At 36.5% G+C, this 23,914-nt stretch overlaps 1 protein-coding gene across 1 annotated transcript; it reads right to left on the bottom strand.

Moving 5' to 3' along the window:
* Positions 1–21,255: 21,255 nt before the first annotated feature.
* On the bottom strand, positions 21,256–22,431 carry LOC139711003 (muscarinic acetylcholine receptor M1-like). The gene has a single exon (XM_071622919.1). It carries the CDS (start codon positions 22,429–22,431, stop codon positions 21,256–21,258), a length of 1,176 nt encoding a protein of 391 aa, XP_071479020.1.
* Positions 22,432–23,914: the final 1,483 nt, after the last annotated feature.

The following is a 23,914-nucleotide window of genomic DNA, read 5'->3' as shown; positions in this document are numbered from 1 at the left end:
GTGGGATAACAGATAGCACAATATAAAGATCATTCGTACCTCTAATAGAGAGAGAGAGAGAGAAAGAAAGAAAGAGAGACGGGGTGTGTATGTGTGCCTGTGTGTAAGAAAGATATAATAAATGGATTATATTTCTATATATATATCATACCTATTTTATTTGCAGTCATTTAATATGTAACAAATACGATAACAAATGGATATATATGTTTTACATTTACATTTATCACAGCTGTTCCATTTGCAATCAAATCACATTTTTTTTTTGAACAAACACGATAACAAATGGATATACGTTTTACATTTGAAGGGGTCGGTGCAATATAGTGCTAACCCACACTTCTGTCAAAATTGAGTTACATGCATTTTCATCATCCTTATCCTTCACTCTAACCTCCGTGAAAATATCATATTTGAATTCAACCAACAAGATGGTAAAAAATGCATGCATTCATGTTTTATAATGTACAATGTATGGACTTTCCAAACATTCAACAGCGATTATCTCTAAATGACTATTGTGTGGGTTAGCACTATATTGCACCGACCCCTTCATTTATCATAGCTGTTCCAGTTGTAATCAAATCATATTTTGTTCCAGATACTTGTACTGGACAGGACACCATGGGGTGTGGAGACGAGCACTGAACAAGTCGGGAGAGAACACCAAACTGTACAACAACCAGAGCATGGATGGCATATCAGGCCTTGCCATTGACTTCCTTGGTGAGTATACTACCTGGCAGGCAGTAAGCGATGCTCTGCCAATAATGATAAATATCAATATTCATGATAACGATAATGATAATGGTAATTATGATAACAATGAATAATGACAGTGATATCTATCAGGAGCAATTACTCCTCTCACATTGTTATAATAGACAGTAAGCAGGGGCGGATCTAGAAATTCTGTAAAGAGGGGGCGCGTTTACAAAATTAAAGGGGGGGGGGGCGCACGCACCCCTCCCCCATTTTTTTCTTTTTATTTCTTTTGTTTCAACAAAAAATAAAGGGGGGCGTGCGCCGGTTGCGGTCCTCCCTGGATCCGCCCCTGAGTAAGAGACAATAACAACCAGAGGAGTAATTGCAGTCAGAGCAATGATTTCATTCTCATGTGTCTATACACAAACTATCAAAACGTTCAGATACAAAAACCATCATTCAATATTTCTTTCTTTTCAATTCTTTTAGTAAGAATCCTCTGACTTCTCTGCCGCAGACCCAAGTACTTCCCAATCGGAGGACCCGAGTTCGATTCCCGCCTAGCACTTACGTCCTTGGACAAGATGTTTTTACCCACAATGTCCCTCTCGACCCAGGGGTGGTATTCTGAGACCGTTTATAAATGGGTTCCTGGCAACGCTGGGGTAATGATAATAGCAGGGCCCTCTGGTAGAGCAGTGACAACACTGAAGTGGCTACCCTGGATAGATAAGACCTTATCATTATCATATCATTATATACAAAGAACTCACTATAAACAGTTGGAAAAAGACAGAGAATTATCAATCAGAATAAACAATGGACAGTGTACATACCTGCATTTGTTCTAGTGACAAGCACTCTCCTATCTTATCTTCATTCAGGAAGAAACATTCTATTTTGCGACGTAAATGACGGGAGGGCGCTGTTCATGAGCATGGATGAACCTGAAGAAGTGGTGGAACTCAGAGGTCTTGGATACCCGTTGGGGGAGGGGGAACAGATCGTATTTCCAGCCGCCTACGGAGGGACTGTCTACTGGCTCAGACAAGGACATGAAGGAAGTCCAAGCGCTGTTGGCGTCTTGACAAATTACACTTCATCTCAACTGTCATACACCCTCTTTCCTCAACGGTTTAGTGCTGACGTGAGAGGGATTGTTATTGCTGATGTAACTACCCCCTGATACTTTTCGATAATGCTAACAAATCTACAGAATAAAATAAGGTTGACTGTGATGATTCTTACGAGTAAAAGCAAAAAAACAAAACAAAAAACAGAGCAGCAAGTTTTTCATGAAGATACACCCTCTGAAATTCCCTATGCATTTAAAGAATAATAACATGATATATTGTATAAAGTACATCTATTATGTAGATAAGATATATGCATAAAAAGGAATATGTTCTTGTATATTGTGTAGTATACATGCGGTATACATTTTAATCTAAAGCTTACTTTAGTTGTGTTTGTCTTAGTGGCATTTTAATATGAATACCTCTTAATATATATGCACACAAATATCATTGTTGGTCAATCATAAATTCTATTCTTTATTCCATCAAACAAAAACGATACATAAATACAAAAATATAAATTTGTCAGACAGATTATTGAACCATTTACAAAAATAAGTACACGTCATTAATATAATATAGATTCAAGGTTCAAATTAATTTCATTTCTATAAACAAAGAAATTATATACAATGTAAAAGTAGAACATAGTTGTAATAATTGCAAATACGTAAATTGACAAATTTATATGAAAATGAGTAACAATGAAGAAAACACAATTGTATTATTTTTTTTCAGGAAGATGGGAATGAAAATGCAGGGACCCACTAAGGAGCAAAGCTTGTATGATATGGGATCCTGAGAAAATATATAGAACAGCGAATAATGAATTAGCGAAGCTACAAACCAATATAAAACAAAATATGATAAATGCATGTGTGGAGAATGCTGGCATCCCTTGCAAACATTTCTCTAATTATGATCACATTTGATAATAGTAATTATATTGTATAAATACATTGAATATATTGTTGTGTGGAAAATGCATGCAAAAATCGCAATCATGGCGATGCTTGCGTTTGTATGTAATGAATGTAATTGTATCATAATGTTCAAATTCAAATTCAAAGACTATTTGTTTGTCGTGGGTAGAATCCCAATCTGAGTAAAATGTATGCATGTCCATATTTATTTTTTACTTTTTAATCATGGCTATTGCGGGGTAAAAGACTGTACGAAACAGTTTTATCCCAAAACGAGCTAACTCCATTCAAGTTTAACTCCAAGTTGAGATATTTGTAATTAAAGCTGCTAAAGACAAAGACGGTGTATCTTCAACAATTAATAACGAAATACCTACCCTCCCGGAACTGGCGGTCAAATAATTAACAAATCACTTTTAATATCTCATCCTGTTAATACCCAATCTTACGGTTCACGATCTTTTCAGTCAGCATCTCCTCAACTTTGGAACAGTTTACCTGGATGCATAAAACAAATAGACTCGATAGACAAATTTAAATCCATGTTAAAAACGTATTTGTTGAGTAATCATACGTCCGAAGTATCTCTAGAACTGTACCTTCTTCTTCCTTCTGTCTTTCTTCTTTCCTTTTCTAGTTTCCCCATAGCGATTAGAGACATTTCATGTGATAATGCGCTATATAAATGCTGTGAATTATTATTAAAGAAAATTATGAGAACATACAGGGTATTTTTAATCATAACTTCTAGATTATTTCTGGTTATGTCACAAGTGAGGTATTACTACTAGAAGGGTTAAATTTTGCTCTATCTGATGATAAACTTACTTTGAAATGTTAAAAATGGCGCTTAGCTCATTTTGCAATAAAACTCTTCATATAATCGGTATGTGTTTAAGTAAGTGAAGGGTAATTTGTAAATCCATTTAGTGCTGCGCAAAATTACGTTGTTGAAGGATGTACCTTCTCTTCTGCGTTATTTGTGTGAAGTCAGCCAGTCTATTTTGAATTGGTGATGTACATGTACATGTATACTGTATACGTAAAGCAGTGGGTGTCCCTAAATAGGATGCGGACAACCCATGCCAGGACAACTGCCTTTGCCCTAGCATGGCTTTGCAGTCTGGACTTACCACTCTAACTATGCATATCATATCATAATTTCTATGATAAGAAGAAAAAGAAGATACGTTTTTAATTGAAAATTTATTAATCAAAACTTAATCACATACCTTAATCACAAACTTAATCACATATATATATATACATATATATATATACATATTTTAATAGATATGTGCCTATAAAGGTAGAGAGTTATACATGATGAATATTTTAAGATTGATATTTAGCAGAACCTTTTATAGAAGCGCGTGGTTCCATGCTTAGAAATTACCCATGGATCAAAATTCACGCAATTAGTGTTTGCCTATGAATATTCATATAAGAGAAGACATATAACTATGTTTTTTATGTATATATGTCTGTAAGTATGAGGAATTACTCTTGGAAGACTATTATTGGGAGGTTTCTATCAACCCCATCCTACCCCCTCTCTATTTCAACACTCTTACACGAGCATCATATTTTGCTGTATTTATGTTATTCATCATCGGTTGTCAAACAGTCAAGCTTTGTGCTTATTCTTTGATTGGCGATCATACTGCATGGAAATTAAACTGTTACGCATGTGATTATATAAGTCTGCAGGGTTCTAGGTCAATTACCCACTGGACAATTACCCCAGACCCTTCCTCCACATCCTAACTATAACCTTAATCATGAACCTAATCCTAACCCTAATCCCAAATTTTACTGTAATCCTATCACTAACCGGTATCTACGCGGGGGGCGGGGGTTGCTTTCGGGGTCTACAGTTGTATCTATATAACTATTGTGACAAAAGTTGTTGAAATCGTACAAAATGACCATACTTTGTGTAATCTCATCTGTAAAACTTGATGTAATAGTAGAGAAATGTCATAATAGAGAATAAATCAAAGTGCAACAAAAATGGTACAAGTTTCCCTATCTGCCTATTAAACAGTTAAAGGAGACTGGAACTTCGTGAATTTTATAGACGTATCCTTTGGATGATCTTTCAGTGATAATGGATTATTCATTGATGTTAATATTACCAGATTCATTTCCCTCACAGTAGCATAATTTGGTTCCAGTGCAAACAAAAGAAATGCACTGGGCCTGCGAAACGGGGGGGGGGGGAGCTTTTTTTTACATAATACATTGTACATAGTAATGCATAGGGTTTTACCACTTGTCCCCCCCCCCCCCCACACACACACACACACTTGTTTTTCCCCCGTAAGTCTTCTTTTCTTTTGAACCGATTAATCCCGGAAGTGGCACCAGAAAACATGCTTGCCAGCTGATTAAACTCGGAAGGTGGTGCCAGAAATATGAACAGCCCCCTCCACTTTTAAAAACGCATCGCAAGCCCTGATGCAAGCTTAGTGAGGTAATTATAAATTATCAGTTCAGGTAAATTTGATTTATATATTTACGGCAAGGCATAGCTTTGATATCAGACACAGAACTAAAATAAGAGACATAGAATATCGCAGTGACATAATAAGTGACAATCACTGTGTCTTGTGACAGGGTTGACAAAGGACAGGGAGCCCTAAAATTTATTTGTCAAAAAATAACTGTTGGTATTGACCACAATAGTCATGATACATTTCTTGAGTTCTGAGCCCTGTTTTATGAAGAGTTAAAGTTGATTATAGAGTTGATTTAAACTGTAAGTCTATGGCAGCCTATCATGTGATAGGGAAATTTAAAATCGATTTTACCTTTTGATAAAACGGGCCCCTGTTCTATTTTGATACCATTTATACGTGAATATATATATATATATATATATATATATATATATATGATATATGTACAGTATGATAAGTGTGTGCATGATCATTGTATATATAAATATACATATGTGTGTGTGTGTGGGTGTGTTGATTTCTTATCTTAGTTTCTGACTTATTGTCTATGGGGAACATATCTAAAAATGTGAGACTTTTGAATATCATTCCGAAAATGAAAAGGAGCGCCATCACAGTTTGACGCTTGTTCTCTAAACATGTTCTTTGCTATTGCGCTATACAAGACGGTTCCCTGATATTTCCTCCAGCGACAATTGCTCCCATGGAATATCTGCACACTCAGCCAAATATAAATTCTACCCACAAATAATCGAAAAACCCCAACACCTGTCCTAATCTTCACATCAACAAAACGCAAATCCCTATCTCAATCCTAAACCCTATAACTCTAAGTCCTTGGAGAAAAAAATAAGACAGGAGCGAGATATCATGCCATCCTACAAACTACAGTCCATCTAAGAATTCAATATTTAAAAAAACGAGTATAATATATCATTCATGAAGATCTTGAATATATCGAAAGGGTCCTTGGAAATGATACCAGACGAAAAGGAATTCCTTCGGCTAACGCTTTCATAAGATGTAAACAGCCATAATTATGTCTCTTGAATTTAACTCAATTGTAATTATAACCATAAAAATAAAATAAAGTAATACGTAATACAAAGTATACATTTATCAACTCACATTGTTAAATAAATTGGAAAAGGGAAGGAACAAGCCATGAATATAATTCAAAATATTTGTTGTGATGATTTTAAACGGGAAAGAAATGCACACGTTAGCGATAGTAACAAAGAATAAATAGAACGATGGAAATGACTGATCTACTGAGAAGCTGAGCTTGTAAAAAGTAGATCACTCGAAAATATCAACAACAATATACCAAGAGAATATATATATATATATATATATATATATATACATATATACATACATACTTGGTGATTCTATCCTTCTATGAAGAGTGGTCGATATCCTCAAAGGAAGAGCTTTAGACAGAAGTATTGGGACAAGTTCACTCGGTTGACAGTAAATACGGATGAACCTACTGTCAACCGAGTGAACTTGTTCCAATACTTATATATATATATATATATATATATATATATATATATATATATATAACATCACGATGCTAATCATATGGGGTATCGTACATAGCACTTGTTTTATTTGCATCTGTCAATAAACCAATTCAGTGTCAGCTATTGTCGCAACACATGTCCTAATCAAAGGAATAAGGTAAGAAGGAATAAGATGGGTTGGCAGAAAGCAGAGATAGCTTTAGACAAGCGCGATTTAGCAAAAGTTCAAGGATAATCAAAACTACTGAGGCAATAAATGAAAAAATAAATTCTTTGTCTCTCAGTCGGTGATGATGGAATAAAGAGTGTTTACAATTATACTATACGAGATGAAATATTAATGTGTATTATCAACAAATTAAACCCTTTAAAAAACGCTCCCTCTCTTTGTGAAAGAAATACGTTAATGCGCTTGAAATAGTAGACCTAATTTCACCAATTAATTTGCACTTAACGATGCAAGTAAATATTTAATACATGTATATTGTTTCATCACTGTTCAGAGATGACTATAATATTACTACGTCTTTGGTCGTTCCTATATAGCTTTTTCCTGCGGCCGTGGTCGCGAATGATTAATTGATGTACAGATTGGTGATGTAAGCTCGTACTCTCATCAGGCAGAACAAGGCTTCGTACCTTTCACTTTTTAGGAAAACCCTGTGGACAAATTTCATTTCTGTCTGGAATCAGAGAGTTGAGAGGGTGGATGGTATTCTGAACTTTCTCTCTTAAGGGTAAGTCTCTACATTCTCAAACATCTGTACAATGCAAGTAAGTATCAACTATGTATTGGATTCTTGTTTTTGTTTTCCCTGTGTTTGTTCGTTCGTTTGTTTCTGTTTGTTGGTTGGCTGTGTTTGGCTTGTTCTTTGTTTTGTTTGTTTGTTTGTTTTGTTTTGATATGACTGTGTCCCGTTCTGGTCTGCTCTAGTGTATATTCATGCCGACGAATCAAACGGTTGAAGCTTTCCTAGAGCCTGGATGGTATTCTGGACTTTCTCGTGAGGCCAAGGCTCTCTATTCTCAGACATTTTTTTTTTTTTGAATATCAAATTCTCTGTTTTTTCACTGTATACATGGGTGTTAATTCTTAACTCCACAAACAGCGGCCATATGAATATAAATGCATGGAGGGTTTTCCGTATCAAAAGTCTTTCTCAATAATTGTGACTGCTACAGATAAAGAACGATCGCAGTTGTTCGCTTGAATTGTTTGTCATCGCAAGAACGTTTTAATCCCCTTTGGTCAAGGAGTACTGAGGAGGTCACATCTTCTGTAGGTGCGTTATGTCTTCCTTAATGCGGGTTCCTCGACGACCTGGGTGTGGTTGATATTGAAGGAGTAACAGCCTTTGTCTAGTGATTTATCTTATTATGACGGCATTTTACAGAAAATTTACTTTTATTTACGGCGTCGTGCGTGTTGCTCTGTAGATCAGGTAAGATAGTTTGGCGAGCTCTCCAGGCCGCACTAAATACCCGTAATCGGCTTAGTCAGACGTTAGAAAAATATGAGCCAAAAAAAAAAGAAGAAGAGAAAAAGATCATCGTGTTAGACACATCAAGCAGCAATATCTAGGTTTCATAAGATCTTTTTATTTCTACTTATTCAATATTTGATTTAGTGTGCACTTGGCTGCACGGAGCGCTCTTTTGGCTTTGAATCTCTCTGATACACATTTCTGAACTTTGTCGTTGCTGCTGTTGTCCTTGATACATTTAAACTTCCTGCAAACTTCACTCATACCACACACAGCATAACTTGATGAGAAGCTGTTTCTTAAGAATTTGTTATGAAATTTTACGTCATTGTTTTGTTGTTGTTGTTGTTGGCTGACAGAAAATGGCGCCCTCATTGATCAGTCTGTCAGTTCTGGCGGTCGCAGTTATCCTTAGTAAGTGTTCAAAATATTTATACGTTTGGAGTGGAAATACGAAATATTTTGGTCGATATTGATGTCTGTATTTATGCAACCCGCGTCAGCATCTATGCTGTATATGCAGACAAGTAGGCCTACTTTAGCGGTTCAGTTTTGAGTCATATAGAATATTATCAAACATAAATGTTTCTCATTGAAAATACTTAAGACTTTACATGCATTACGATGTACATCTGTGCTTTTCTTAGATAGCTATTATATATAGTGAATTTTATCACTTCTGTTTTCACCGTAAAATCAAAATCGAATTTGTTCCTGAAATACACTGATTGAGAGTAGATGAAGAAATTGCACATAACATTGACAAGGACTTGATACATCGTCTAGGTATAACAGGCTAAACGTTAGCAGGTAAGGTTATGTACCTACAAACGCATATTGTGTGTCCTAGAATTCTGATTTACATTCACATTATTTTATAAACTCATGTACTTTATCGTGATTGTTGCCCTCGCTATATTCTACAGAAGATCCAAACGATAAAAGCTTTAAGTATCTTTAGGGCTCTCAATTTAAAATGATTTATGTCGTACCCTGAATCTTGGGAGATTTGCTGACCAAATTGGCAGTGAGTGTCACTATTTCAACATGTCTGTGTGGTTAATCTATTTTGATTTTCACACACACACACACACACAACCAAAAATGACAGTGTATAAACTACAACGCTTTCTTTATGTATGTGTCATCGTTAAAGTGATGTCAGTCATCATAATATCAACTACAAATGTTACATTCATTTTAAGACTCATAATAATAACTATATTCGAAACACCTGTACCGGTGTCATCTTTTGCAGATGACTTGATGATAGTCGTGGAACCGACTGCCTGTTGGACAAAGAAGAGTATGGAAACGGAGTCACGGCTTTGCAGCGGGATCGTCACGGCTACGAGCGGGACGTCGATCCAGTTGTCGCCTACTCTACTGGACTCATCCTACGGCCCACTGCAAGGGCAATGGGCGTGCAGGCCGCGGGTCTCTCAGTGGAAGAAAGCCAGTAGGCCTAATAACCTCTATGGCGCGAAACCCGTATTCACATCAGTGGCGGATCCAGGGAGGACCGCATCCGGCGCACGCCCCCCCCCCTTTATTTTTTTGTTGAAACAAAAGAAATAAAACGAAAAAAAGGGGGAGGGGTGCTTGCGCCCCCCTTTAATTTTGTAAACGCGCCCCCTCTTTACGGAATTCCTGGATCCGCCCCTGCACATGATTATAATATACATTAATATTATACAGTATAAATACTGACACATGATATGACTAGGATGACTAAATCGACTCTATATCATGCTACAGAACTGCAAGCCAATTTTGCCTGCAACTAGCTGAATTTTCTCTTTCTTCTCAGTGATGTGAAAAAAAAAGTTGAAGGAGCGTGGCTACCGTCTACTCTACGCATTCTATTCTTTTCTCTCTTTTTTTATGTTGACAGTATCTATATCGAAGAGGAAAGTGACTCTTAAGAAAGTGCTCAACAAATCGGCAGTCACTTTGCAGCCTGAAACAACGAATGAACAGGACGAAGGTTTGTAAAATCTTTATGCCTCAGACGTTGTTATCTGGCACTTGTCTGGGAGAAAGCGTGGTTTCCTTGACTACAGATAATCCCTGAACAAAGACAATTTCTCTGATGTAGCAAGTTCATAATGGCGCAGTGGCTGCAATTCTTTTCGATTCAAAGATTTAGCATCTAATGCCGCAAACACCGTCATAATTCCACTATAAACACTATGATCTCTGCCGTACTATCAGTAATAGACTAGTTCTGTAATGGAATGTGTTCAAGATTTTGTTGCAAGCTTTGTTCACAGAAGTTGCCCTTAATAAGCACAAAGCTCGCCGGAGGCTTGCCCTACCTAGCAACTGTAACTATTCAGCCCACGGAACTTGATGCTATAGGGAGCAGTTGAATGAAATGCTTTGTTTGTTTGTTTGTTTGTTTTTTGGCTGTAGGAAAAGGAGCATCCATAACATTATAACTGTAATACATTTTTTTTTTACAGAAACGGTCTGTCGATTTGATCTCTTGAACCTCTATTTCATTTTTTTGTGTATTTAAAAAAAGAAGAAGTAGCTGCTGTCTTCGTAACAGACCTCAAAGGTGAGAAGATCTGGGTGTCAAGGCTGGACGACCTCGTCTTTACCGAGTTCCTTACTCTTAGCTCGAACCCGAGGGCCATCGCCTTCGACAACACAGAGAAGATGCTATATTGGTCGGACGTGGCCGATGATAGGATGTATCGAGCTGATACGATCACCAAATCGATTGAAATCGCGTCGAACGCTAGCGCACAAGGTAAACGTAATCAACTGACGTTATTTCTGTCAATGGTTCCTTCTCACTGATTCTTCGTACGCTCAAGAAAATTATGATCGCGTCTCAAATTTCATTCTCGAGTTCGTCTCCTTAAAAGGATGGTACACAGTTTTGGTTTTTGGAAATCGGTTTTGAAATGGCTGAGATATGTAAAAACTAAGTGGTCCTAACAAAAAGTGGGAGCCACCTATCATTAGGACTGCTTTGTTTCGTCATTGGATACACTGTAGCTATCTCAGCCATTTTATAACTGATTTTGATCAATTGACTTTTAATTCTTCTCAGATTATTGTATGCTCTGTAATATCTTGTAGAAGTGGTTTCCAAGTACTAGTATCTCGCAAAAAGTTAAAACCTCCATCCCCATCTCAACTAAAACTATACCCTTTAAATTATCTTACTTACCATGCTTTTCTGGTGTTTCGATGTGCGTATCTGTATGTGTGTGTGTGTGTGTGTTTGTGTTTCTTTGTATTTATGCTATTCCTTTCCTGTTTGCTAGCTTGTTGTTTGTTTTCTATATACAAGGTTTACTTGTTTCGTAGGCTCTCTGATTTAATGAATCAAACATAAATGGCTCTATTTGAGGGGCATTAAATATATATTTAATTACCATTTTACAAGACGTCTTTTTGTCACATTTGGTATTTGTACATTATTCCATAGATATACATGGAATTGCAATCGACGAAACAAACAGGACGTTGTACTGCACCCACATGACTGGAAACAGCATCGCATCCATTCGAATCGGATATCCGACTTCGGAGAGAGCATTCTTGACGGGTCTGTTCTATCCGAGAGCTGTCCAAGTCGATCAGGATGCAGGGTAAGTGTTTGTCATCGCTGAGGCGTAGCAATAATGAAAACTTAATTGTTAGGTTTGGTTCTTAGGTTTAAGATTCCGCACATATCTATATGCATGTCACTGTGCGTCATCAAGCTGTAAGCCTGTAAGTACTTTCGTAAAAGCAACTCTTGAAATCTAAGAGTCAAGAAATCTAATCTAAATCTAAAATCTGTATTTTCTAATCTGTAATTGACATTTGATGAATGGGATTCTTCTGAGAAGCGGCACACTGTTGGGCCGATAATGCCAAACGACGAAATTATGGAAAAATATCCATAGATGAAGGACGTGACGTGGATGAAGTTTCCAACAAACAAGGTTAAGCAAAGAGCGTGGAAAAATCTACTTCGCAGGAAAGACCACTTCGACCTGAAGTCAGACTCGCGTATTTGTTCGAGACATTTCCACAAAGGAATGTACGATGTAGGATCCTTGGTATGATTTTCCAGAACCGCAAAACCGGAAGTATACGTCCAAGAGCGATCGATCAGATATCGGTATCGCGAGGTGATATCGCTTGATATCGGCTATATATGCACTAAGGAGAATTGCGTTCCCAGTGACCTCAGTCATATTGTACGGTCAACAAAATCTTTCTCTCTCCGATTTGTCGCTTTCCTTGCAGTTTTCTCTATTGGACACAGCAATATTCGGTCTACAGGCGAGCTCTCGATAAATCAGGAAATAACGTTCAACTGTACCACAATCCAACCTATTCCTCAATATCCGGTCTTGCAATTGACACAGTAGGTAAGTGAAAGCTATTTTCTAACTTACCCACGTTTATTGGTTGAAAGTGAACCACAGCGGGATTATCCGAAAATTAGTATGGATACTGATCCAACAACGCAAGACTTCATTCGGTTTCAAGCATCCATACACGAAGCGATGAAGCTGAGTAATCATAATTATTTACAACCGCATTAATGTATTTCAGTTGAGTTTCATGCCGCAGTTTTTAACTCAAATGATTTAATGGTGATACAAAAATTCTGTTAGAACTTCTGCGGATGGTTTCACGGTTTACACTTACAGTTCAGAATAACTTTCAGACTGTGGCAGTTTTTCTTGTTACTAAACTTATTTCAAAGGATTATTATGCGATAGATATAAGGACACATGATTGAAAGGAGAAGCTGTGGGCAAACGTTGCGACAAAACTAGGAGAAGATCACGTTTTGCGAAGTTTCAAAGGAAGTTGTGAATATTCAACTCACGACACTGCGGGGTTTTTTTTTTAAGGGTGTGAATTGTCATTATACTTTCGACATTATCTCCAGCGTCATTCTTTCATCATATACATCACACAGTGCACCACCGTAATATTGAACACGATTTCATCGAAATTCTCGTCACAACGAAGTCAAAGTTCGGGTCCCTAACTTATCAATTATATATACTGTTCGGCCGTGACGAAATTTCGACGTAACAAAAAAGAACCATCGGTCCCGAGGACTTTGTTATAATGGGATTGCACTATATAGGTCCTAAAACCATTTCCTGGGAGTGAGATAGAACGAAGTTGCATAAGCCAGAGTAAAGGTGCAAAAATGAAATCAATTCATCTGAACTTACTGTTTTAATTCCAAGAATGGTTTCACGTCCGATCCTGGACGCTTCATCAGCTCGTTTAACAATGTCAGAGTATAAAGGAAACATTGCCACAAGCATATATCAAGAAAACAGTAAATTCAGATACTGGCATGGTTCGATGGTTGATAACATTCATTTCGTTCCAGATTTCTTTAACATTCTTGAATAATGCTCAGAGTTTCACTGCTGTCCTGAATTCTGTTTACTTCATGATGGCGTTCGTTGTGGCGTTATAAGCCACGATGTCTAGACTGAAGAAAGAAATTAAGGCCCTTGCCTGCCGAAATTTTCTACCAACTCTTGTTTATTTCGTCTTTCTTTCTCTCTTTCGGCCGCTTTTTTTTTCTTTTGATGTGGGTGGGGGTCAAAGCTCTAGAAGTCAGATTATAACGTCTGAATACTCTTGTTTTCTGTGTCGGATATCATGATTATCTAATACATTTTCAAATCTTTTCCTTAGACACAATGTATCAGAGTACAAATGTGACATGAATTTCATAGACGTTCGATCGACGTTTATCTTTGCATTCGTTTAACCTGCAGAGGGAAACCTAATCTTTTGTGACGGGCAACACCGGCAGACATTCTTCATGAGCATGGATGGCGCTGGACCAGCAGTAGAGTTCGCAGGGCCTGAGATTCTGTTCGGCCAGGAGAGATTGCTTTTTCCAGCGGTATACAAAGGAACAATCTATTTTGCCAGCAGCGAAACCTTCAAAGGCGTTTCGGTTATTGCGGATTACGCTCATCCCAACCGATCTTACACTTTCATTCCGCAAAATTTTACGACTGCCGTTCAGATCGCTGTAGCTTATCTCGATGAATATTAAGTAAATTATAACGTCTTGAATCAAAGACACATTACCCGTGCATTATACGTTGACAGGAAGACATTAGGCTGTTTGCTTTTAACATTTTCATTTGAGGGACCTTTACTTTTGGGTTTGACGTTGCCTAATATCTGTACACAATATGATTCCGAGGTTGATGGTAGCCTAGTGTTAGGAGGGGCGGTTGTGCGTTAGAACTAATAAGACCAGTTTAAGTCTCACAAAAAATGGTATGTGAAGAAGGAATAATGCAACTCTGTTGACGCTTGACAAAAATCTTCCCGAATTTCCATTGTTCAACCTTAGATGAATCTAACTGTTAAACCCTCAAGTGATATCTGAATAGTAACAAACGAGATGAACTGTCAGAAAATGTACGGGTTACATAGGGTATCATTCTTTAAATGTAATTGCATTATTCTTTCTTTCTCCGTTGAAGGTTCAGTTTACCTTTGGGAGCACTGATTTGAAAAATGTTAAAGATATCACCTTTCATGCATTTGTGTATGTCTGTTGTACCACAAACACCCTCAAATATATATTTTTTCCCAATAAAACCTAAAATATAAGGAGATGTCTGTATTTTTCTCAATAACCAGTAACTGTAGACAGTTTAGTCTGGAAACACTTTTAGAACTATCGTTCACATTTTGTATATCTAACAATACTTAACATCGATTTTACTGATTCAATCTATCTCAGTGGTTGTTTCTATCCCTAACTCACATCTTAGAACAGTTTTAAAGCATTAGTGCTGCGTTTTTGTTTCATCTGCAAATGTTAAATTATGCATTTCACTAATCAGAATGGCTATATCAATTAAAAGGAGCAGTGATATTGAACATCAGATGATGGTTCGGCTAAAGAATACTTTTCTTTTTGCTTTTACTTTTTTTGTACTTTTAATTTTCCACGTAATATGAAAGCACCAGATATTCTGACTTTATCATTTTCAAAGATTGAGAGTTTATGGGCAATTCTTCAACACTGCATACAAAATAATATACCACTCAATGAGACATTGTGAAAGTGTATAAGGCTTATGTGTGGTCTACTTGATACTCTAGCAATGCGTGTGGGTATCATATTATTTCCATATACTTCTTCTTGAACTTCTCTAGCAGGTTCTATGTTCATTCATATCTTTGTTTACTTCAGTCATTAATCTTGTATTATAACACGCACCAATAATGATTTAATGGAATATCATTTAACAAAAAGTCAGCCAAGAAAGCTTGAAAACAAAACTGTTGAAAAGAATTTACATAATGCTTCTTTCATGAAGCACTTTAAATTCCCATGGTGAGCACTATTTCATCGTTTAAGATTTGATTTGATTTGATTTGACAGGACAACTCTGTTTGACTTGAGACACAAGTGTATGATATAAATCGATCCTCTATTTAACTTTCCTCAAAATTTTTATTGTACTCTTATACACACTCAGACCAGCATACAAATCATTTGAGCTAAATCTGTGAGGAATTCGTAAATAAAACAAACAAAAATATATTAAAAATACAACGTTTGTTGGGAGAACCAAAAAGCCTTTCTGAGGTTTTTAGACATTTCATCACTTAATATATAGGCTCACTAGATTATTAGTAGTGCACTTAAGTAGTATACACATTCACATCACGTTTTTGCATACTTTAATTATGTGTATTAACATTTGCATGTTTGAGTGAGTAAGCTTGTGCTTGCACAAATAAAAGCAAAAACAAAAGCTTTGCTTCATTAAGTTCATAGTATAATATACATTATATCATCTTGCAAATTAGAATACATCTATGAGTAACAGTACCATTAGGAATATTGTATAATAAGATTCTTGTGTAATTAATTAATGACAAAGAAGTTTTGTTCACCCTTACATATGTGAATAGTTAAAATATGAGTGACATAAAAACATTTTTGTTTCTGAATTTTAAATAAAATCGTTCAGATGACGCCTAACTGAACGTCTGGTGTCGTATGTAGTATGATATCTACGGGATTCTCACTGTTTATAGGCCACAATAGGGTCATAAGTAATTGATTACCTTCAAGTTCTCGAAAATAATTTCAACTATATATTAAAATCATTCTATTTTTTCTTGACATTCACGAGGAAGTCACGAGGAAGTCAAGTGATTGACATGATGTAATCAGATAACTAAAGTTCCAAAAAGCACATAGATAATCCCTTTCAAGACTATGTGGTAAGTGCAATGAATATCTATGCCGAAGATCACTTTTCGTAATGACATGTTATGTTACACTTCAGTGTACTAAACTATTTGTGTATATACGTATCTTTATGTTATTATATGTATTCAAATATGGCTTGCATAGACACCAAAAGTGACTAATCATACTCTTGTCCAATGACGAATGACCAGGGTATCATAAGTAATCACAGTAAATACTACACTATTTCGGATTTCAATAATATGTTCAAATCTTCACTTGATTCCACTGCAAGTCATGTTAATAATTCCCGTAGTAATTCCACAAATAGGAATGATGACACTAATTATAACCCCATTAAAGATTTTAGCTTATTCCACTGGAATGCTAGAAGCTTAAAGAAAAATTTTGATTCATTTGAACTACTTCTTCTTTCTTTACAAAATTTTCCCTTTTCCGCAATCGGTATAACTGAAACTTGGCTAGGGCACACGTCTCCAAATTTGTTTAGCCTTGATAGATATAAAATATTTCGCTCTGATCGTAAGAGAGGTAGAGGGGGAGGGGTAGCCCTATATATATATAACGAATTGCGAGTAAAAATAAGAACTGATATTGATATTGAAGGTTGTGAAAGCCTGTTTGTGGAAATCATTAATGATAAAATGAAAAATAAGATAATTGGTGTTATATACAGGCCACCAAATCATAAAACCGAAATGTTTTTAGAAAATTTTGATGAATGCCTCAACACGATTACACAAGAAAATAAGGAAATTTATATTATGGGCGACTATAATATTGACATGACGAAAATAGATATTTTAGCGGTAAAATTAAAAACTATTCTTTTTTCATATGCTTTCCATTCCCATATTGATAACCCAACAAGAATATCCCAAACATCTAAAACATTGTTGGATAATATTTTTTCTAATAACTTTTCTGTAAATAAATTCATTAATGGTATTTTATATTATGATATATCTGATCATTTACCGATATTCATTATTCTTCGTTATTCTGAAAACGTCAAAAGTATTTCAAAACCCAGGCCGATAATGTACAGAAAAGAATCAGACGAGAATATTGAATTACTTAATCTTGATTTAGTGAAGGAAGAATGGCAAGAAGTGTATCTTCAAAATAACGCCGATAAAGCTTATGATATTTTCCTATAGATAAACTTTTATATTATTATCGAAAAAACATTCCTTTAGTTAAGAAAAAAACACGCAGAAAGAACAAACATCCCTGGATTACAAAGGGAATCATCAATTCAATAAAAACCTGTAATAAATTGTATAAACTGGTGATTACTACCCACAATACAAAACATTTTACAGATTACAAAAAGTATAGAAATATACTCAGTAATTTGATTCGTATTTCTCGTAAAATGTATTATTCTGATAAGTTTGATAATCAAAAGGATAACGTAAATGGTTTATGGGAAACTATATATGAAATAACAGGTAAAAATAATAAGGAAACATCGTCCGTTTTTTATAATGACAACAAAGAACTCATAAACCCTGATGAAATATCTGATGCTTTTAACTCATACTTCGTAAATATTGGCCCCCAATTAGCTTCAAAAATAAAAAACAAACATGTTCGTTCAAACTTTACTGAATTTCTTCCACCAAACTGCGACAAATCCCTTTTCTTTACCCCAACAGATGAGGAAGAAATACTGGAGATTGTTAACAGATTAAAGCCAAGTAGATCTAGTGGCCATGATGAAATAAGTGTTTATATACTGAAGAAAATCATCAAACAAATAACCACACCTTTATCTTACATTTTTAATCTGTCACTGTCTTCTGGAATATGCCCAAACTCATTAAAAATTGCGAAAGTAGTTCCAATTTTCAAAAGAAAAGACGACCCTTCTCTTTTAACAAATTATAGACCAATATCGTTATTACCTAGTATTTCTAAAATTCTGGAAAAAATTATTCATAAACGCCTGTACATTTTTCTTCATGTAAATGACCTACTTATACCTAATCAGTTTGGATTTAGAAAGGGCCATTCCACCGATTTAGCTATAATTCAATTGTTAGATAAGATTACTGAATCTTTTGCAAATAAAAAACATTTTATAGGAATTTTCATGGATTTATCAAAGGCTTTTGATACCATAGATCATGATATATTAATTTACAAATTAAAAAGATATGGTATTCGTGGTGTAGCACTTTCTTGCATTATTGATTATTTATCCAACAGAAAGCAATATGTACTATTTAAGTCATCTAAATCTCCGAATTCTAATATTGTATGTGGTGTTCCCCAGGGATCAATTCTTGGCCCCCTACTGTTCCTTGTATATATTAATGATATAATAAATACATCAAAAACTCTTAAATTTATACTTTTTGCGGATGATACTAATATTTTTTACTCCCATGAGAACCTTGAAACACTGTTTAATACTCTGAACACGGAAATAGACAAAGTCTCCCGATGGTTTATATGTAATAAATTATCCCTTAATGTCTCTAAAACAAATTTTATACGTTTCAAACCTACTGCTTCACAGAACATTAACAGCAGTTATAATATCAATATTGATGGATTATCTTTAACTGAAGTAAGATTTACTAAATTCTTAGGAATCACAATTGACTCGAGTTTAACTTGGAACGATCACATTCATAATATCCACACGTCTGTCTCAAGAACTGTAGGAATTTTATATCGACTGAAAAACTTCATTTCTCAAAATTCCCTGACTATTCTATACAATGCATTGATCTTACCACATATCACATACTGCAATATCGCTTGGGGAAACTGTGGCTCAACTAAAATTAATCCTATTTTTACTCTCCAAAAACGTGCTGTACGTTTGATTACCAATTCCCGTTACTTATCCCCATCCAATCCCCTATTTCGTCAACTAAAAACATTGAAAATTGAGGATCTTCACACCTTTCAAACTGCTGTTTTTATGTATAAATATACATTTAATTGTCTTCCAAAAATTTTTGATGGCTTCTTCACTCCAAATTTCACCGTTCATTCATATCCAACACGTCAGTCGTCCGATTACCATCTCGAAAACCCCAGAATCATTTTAGCTCAAAAATCATTAAAGCACAATGGACCAGATATTTGGAATTCTTTACCCCCTAATTTAAAACAACGTACGTCGTTGAACATTTTCAAACGAGAACTAAAAAACACCCTCATAATCCAGTATACTTCTGACACATAAATATTCATACCACCTGGTCAACAAACACCCTAAACAATGAGTTCACGGCCATAACTGAAGTAACATTCACCTCATCACACTGATACACAAAATAATCACTCAACGTACAAACCAAGATTCATCCCAACACAATGCACACCGCACTGCACCACACGCCCTTCGCACAATTACTTCCCACTCAGTGAGTGGCAAGATTTTCTTTATGTATCTCTTCGTTGAGCCCATTGCACAATTACCCCCCACTCAGTGAGTGGCAAGATTTTCTTTATGTATCTCTTTACCTGGGGCCATCATCCTCGTCAAGCTTAGCTTATGATGATGGTCCCCTGCATTTCATTTTTATCATTTCCTATTGCTTCCTTTCATATATGATATTCGTTCTTGAAAAAAAAAAAGAAAATGTATGTAAGATCCAAACGTTACGAATATTAGCTGTGTAAATGACTATGTAAGTATTTTGTTGATTTGTTGATTTGTATTGATTTTGAAATGCAGAAATAAAAACTGAACTGAACTGAACTGAACTGAATACTATACATTGTATTTTACGTTATTTAAGGCCATAATGAAATTAACCTGACATAATACAGTATAACATTTAAGTAAGCAAAGGTATGTCTTTAAATTCCGACAAACACGAGCAGCATTGATGGAACAAGAACAACAACAGGTTATCTTTCTCGTTAAAGACTTGTGTTAATTATAGACTATGCCTTTCTTAAGGCATGCTTCCGCTGATTATTAGTGGTGTTTATGTTCACCTTGAGAATAATCGTACATCACAGAATAACCTAAATAAGGTACTGTTTATTTCAAGAAACGTTTTGATGGGCTATGGCCCCAACGACAGCAATCGTGAAACATTACTCGAAAGGACCACTGCAAAATATCCAATGTGTTATCATGTTCATGAAAAACAGGGAAGAGTAAATTTGTAAACTTGTGATTACATAATTGCCAATGCAGTGACTTTAGTTGTATCCGCACCACGCTTGCTGTCTTAAATTGCAAACTCGTACAATGTTCAAGTTAGTTTTAATGCAAAAGTATAATTATTTAAGCTAGGTTATAAGGATGAACGTTTCTTTTATGTGTTTTAGAGAGCAATGATATTCGGTCGGAATACATCTGGTAGTTAGTTGAAGTATCGATCAGTGTTGCCAAATCATAATTCTCTTATTTGAAAGTGTTCATTAAAATCATATTTGGCCAATTCATTTTTGTCAGATAATTCAAAAACTAGAAGCCTTTTCCCCTTTAAACGATAATATTGCTAGTTTACTGCAACACGCACACACACACACTACACAAAACATCCTAAACAAATAAATTTCGTGGAGATTGTGCGTTGGTGAATGCGCGTCTTGTGAGGACATGGCATTATTCTCATAATACTTAAAGTCTCATACTGTGATTAATAATATAGTCAATATTTCATGGAATCATGGAAACTGAACATTCCATAACATTTGTATTTCATGTATGATTTTGAAGAAATCTCTAAATATTCGATTACTCTGGTTTTAATTTGCTGACGTACAACAACTTAAACGTAGTAAAAGGACATGCATGGCACAATCGTTTCTTGTACAAGAGAGGTGAGACAATCGCCTTCTTGCTTGGACAGATTTATCGGCATCTTTTGCAGAAGAGCTGAAAGATCGTTTCCCGGATCAGTGGCTGCGCCATGGCATACGCCAGCGGGTTGAACATGCTGTTGCTGAAGGACATCCACCTCGCTACCTCGTTTAACTCTATGGTGTCGTTCACCTTGTAGTACACAGATGGAGAGATGCTGTACAAAGAAGTACTGACGGCGAGTGGGAGCCAGGTCACAGTGTAGGTTAGCACGATGAACGACAGTGTCCGCATAGCTTTGCGGCTTTCCGTTGGTGACTCGCCCTTGGTCTTCACGGGCTCTTGACTACGTTTTCCCCTGTTAGAGTAGAATAGTTTCAAGCCTTTACTTTTTCCTTCCCCATCGATTTTAGAACAAAGGCTGTTCCGTCGTTCTTGCTTCGGGGCACTTCCTGTGGTCGTATCTCTACGCTTCTCCTTAGACACCTTAGCTGATATGGTGGTGATTCCCTGTGAAGGTCCTTCGTTGCCGTTTTGCTCATAACTGTACTTTTGGGAGATCATGGCCGATGACGTAGACAATCGCACTCTTAGAGCCGTCCGGACACGAAGATAGATCCTTATGTAGAGGGTTATGACGATTACGAATGGCACTGCGAATCGGATGCAAAAGACCATAAGAGCAGAACCAAATGCCCTTGAGTGATTGGGCCTTGGTAGCCCGACAGCCGTGGTCTCACCTGTTGGGTCCAAAAGATTCCAGACCACATTCAAGAAGAGCCAAACGACGAAAGGTAACAGCCAAGTGACACAGTTGATAACCTTTGCTTTCCCAATGCTCCTTTTCGTGTAGTGCTTCATGGGATGGAACGTTGCTAGGTAACGGTCAATGGTAATAATCACCACGCCCATGACCGAAACACCCAAACTCGTATTTTGCACCATCAAGAAGACTGCTCCTTCCACATCCCCAAACACCCATCTATCGTAAAGGATGATGGTCGAACGAATGGGCATGACCATGGCGCCGACCAGTAAATCAGCAATGGTCATATTAAAGATGTAATAATTGGTGTACGTCCAGAGCCTCTTCTGGACAGCGAATGCCAGCACGATGATTATATTGGTAAAGATGGTAGCGAAGGAAAGGCACACAGTGCTTAGAAAGCTGTAGCTGACCATTGGTTCAGGAGCACTGATGGCTATTGTCCCTTCTGATCTGTTCATGATTCCTTAGAGTGAACCCTTGGAGTGATGTTTAAATGACACGGACGAAGAATTCGATTACTCAGTAAACTGGTCGTGTTGTTCGCATATGGAGTTGCTGACCATTGGAAAGAAAAAGAAATGAAGTTAACTTCCATCTTCAGAGAGCATAACGCTTTCGGATCATTCATTGAAATATGGGTGTGTGATTGTGTGTGTGCGTGTGTGTGATTGTCCTTGACTTAACTAAAGCATCAAGATTCAAGCCTTTTTTTTAAAACGTAAATAGTATTAGGGTAAATCTGTAGCATACCAGGCACATCAAACTAATATTGATTCCGACACGAAATAGTAAACCTGACTGCCTTGAGCAATCAATCGAAAGTGATCACTGTACAGTACTGGATAGCCTCGTGTAGACCTTCCTGGAGATATCAAATAGATCTCAGCAAGATACAGCATTCCGGTATTTTAGGTTATTTTATGGTATAGGAACAGACTCTTCAACGGTACAAATAAAAGATGCATTAACCTATATTCTTCATCCCAGCGGAAAAGATTCTGCATTCGTAAGAATAAAAGATGCATTATTCTCTACTTTTTGCAAGCTTTTTCTCTAAGACAAGGTCAAATTTTGGCACTAAGAGGTATCACATAAGTACGAGCTTGAAGGGACCGGGCTTAATGTATATAATTCATAAATCAACACAACTTGTAGGGTTATCTTCTACTTCAAAATCACCATTAAGACAACCAAGCATAGGCACAAAAAATACTGATGATTCCCTTTGATGTGAGAAACTCAAGAAATATTGACATAAGAAAATAGGAAATGGCTACGAAAAAAATAGGTGGTAATCGTGCCTATTTGTGGCTGAAATAGAACATATTAAATGATCACCAATATCTGCTCGTTTCCTCTCCTTTACCTGTTTTCGGAGCAATTTTAATTGGCCTCCGGTAGATCGTCTCCTGTAACAACACGTCTGTTTCTTGCTCCTCACTTGATGTCGATGAAAATGCTACCTCAGCAAACTTAACTCCGGCGTTAAGAACATCTGAACAATTATCTGGTAAATTTGAGAAAGGCAGAGGAAATATCTGCTACAACGGTTTTCTTCGAATGAGCTGGATGGCACTCTGAGGCTAAACTTCCTCGCGTCTGTCTTATATGTTTACATCATGTACCACAGACAGACATGAAATATGACCGATGACCCATTGTTACCCCCCCCCCCTCCCCACCCCGGTGAATGACAAAAAGTAGGGAATACAAACAATATTCGGTGTTTTAATGGAACTGTCAATTCATCGCGCAGCCCCCCCCCCCCCCATCATTCGTTTCTGTTTGTTCTTCGTGACGCGTGTACGTTTGAACAGCTCTGCATGCTGAAATGACTGAGTTTGCGCACATTAATTTGCATATCACGAATGCCAGAGAACATCATCTTCACTCTTCTTGAGCGCCGTTTTTTGATTGTCTGGTTCCCAATTTACTTATTGA

The sequence above is a fragment of the Diadema antillarum genome, unplaced genomic scaffold (genome assembly GCF_040938485.1).
Source record: "Diadema antillarum isolate AM-2024a unplaced genomic scaffold, OU_Dant_1.0 seq00001598_RagTag, whole genome shotgun sequence".
Taxonomy (NCBI): Eukaryota; Metazoa; Echinodermata; class Echinoidea; order Diadematoida; family Diadematidae; genus Diadema; species Diadema antillarum.
Note: the sequence above shows the minus strand (reverse complement) of the source record. Positions and strands in the feature narration are given on the sequence as shown.

Bases quoted from the DNA above. Each gene is read 5' to 3' on its own strand.
- LOC139711003 (XM_071622919.1), bottom strand. From the start codon at position 22,431: ATGAACAGATCAGAAGGGACAATAGCCATCAGTGCTCCTGAACCAATG.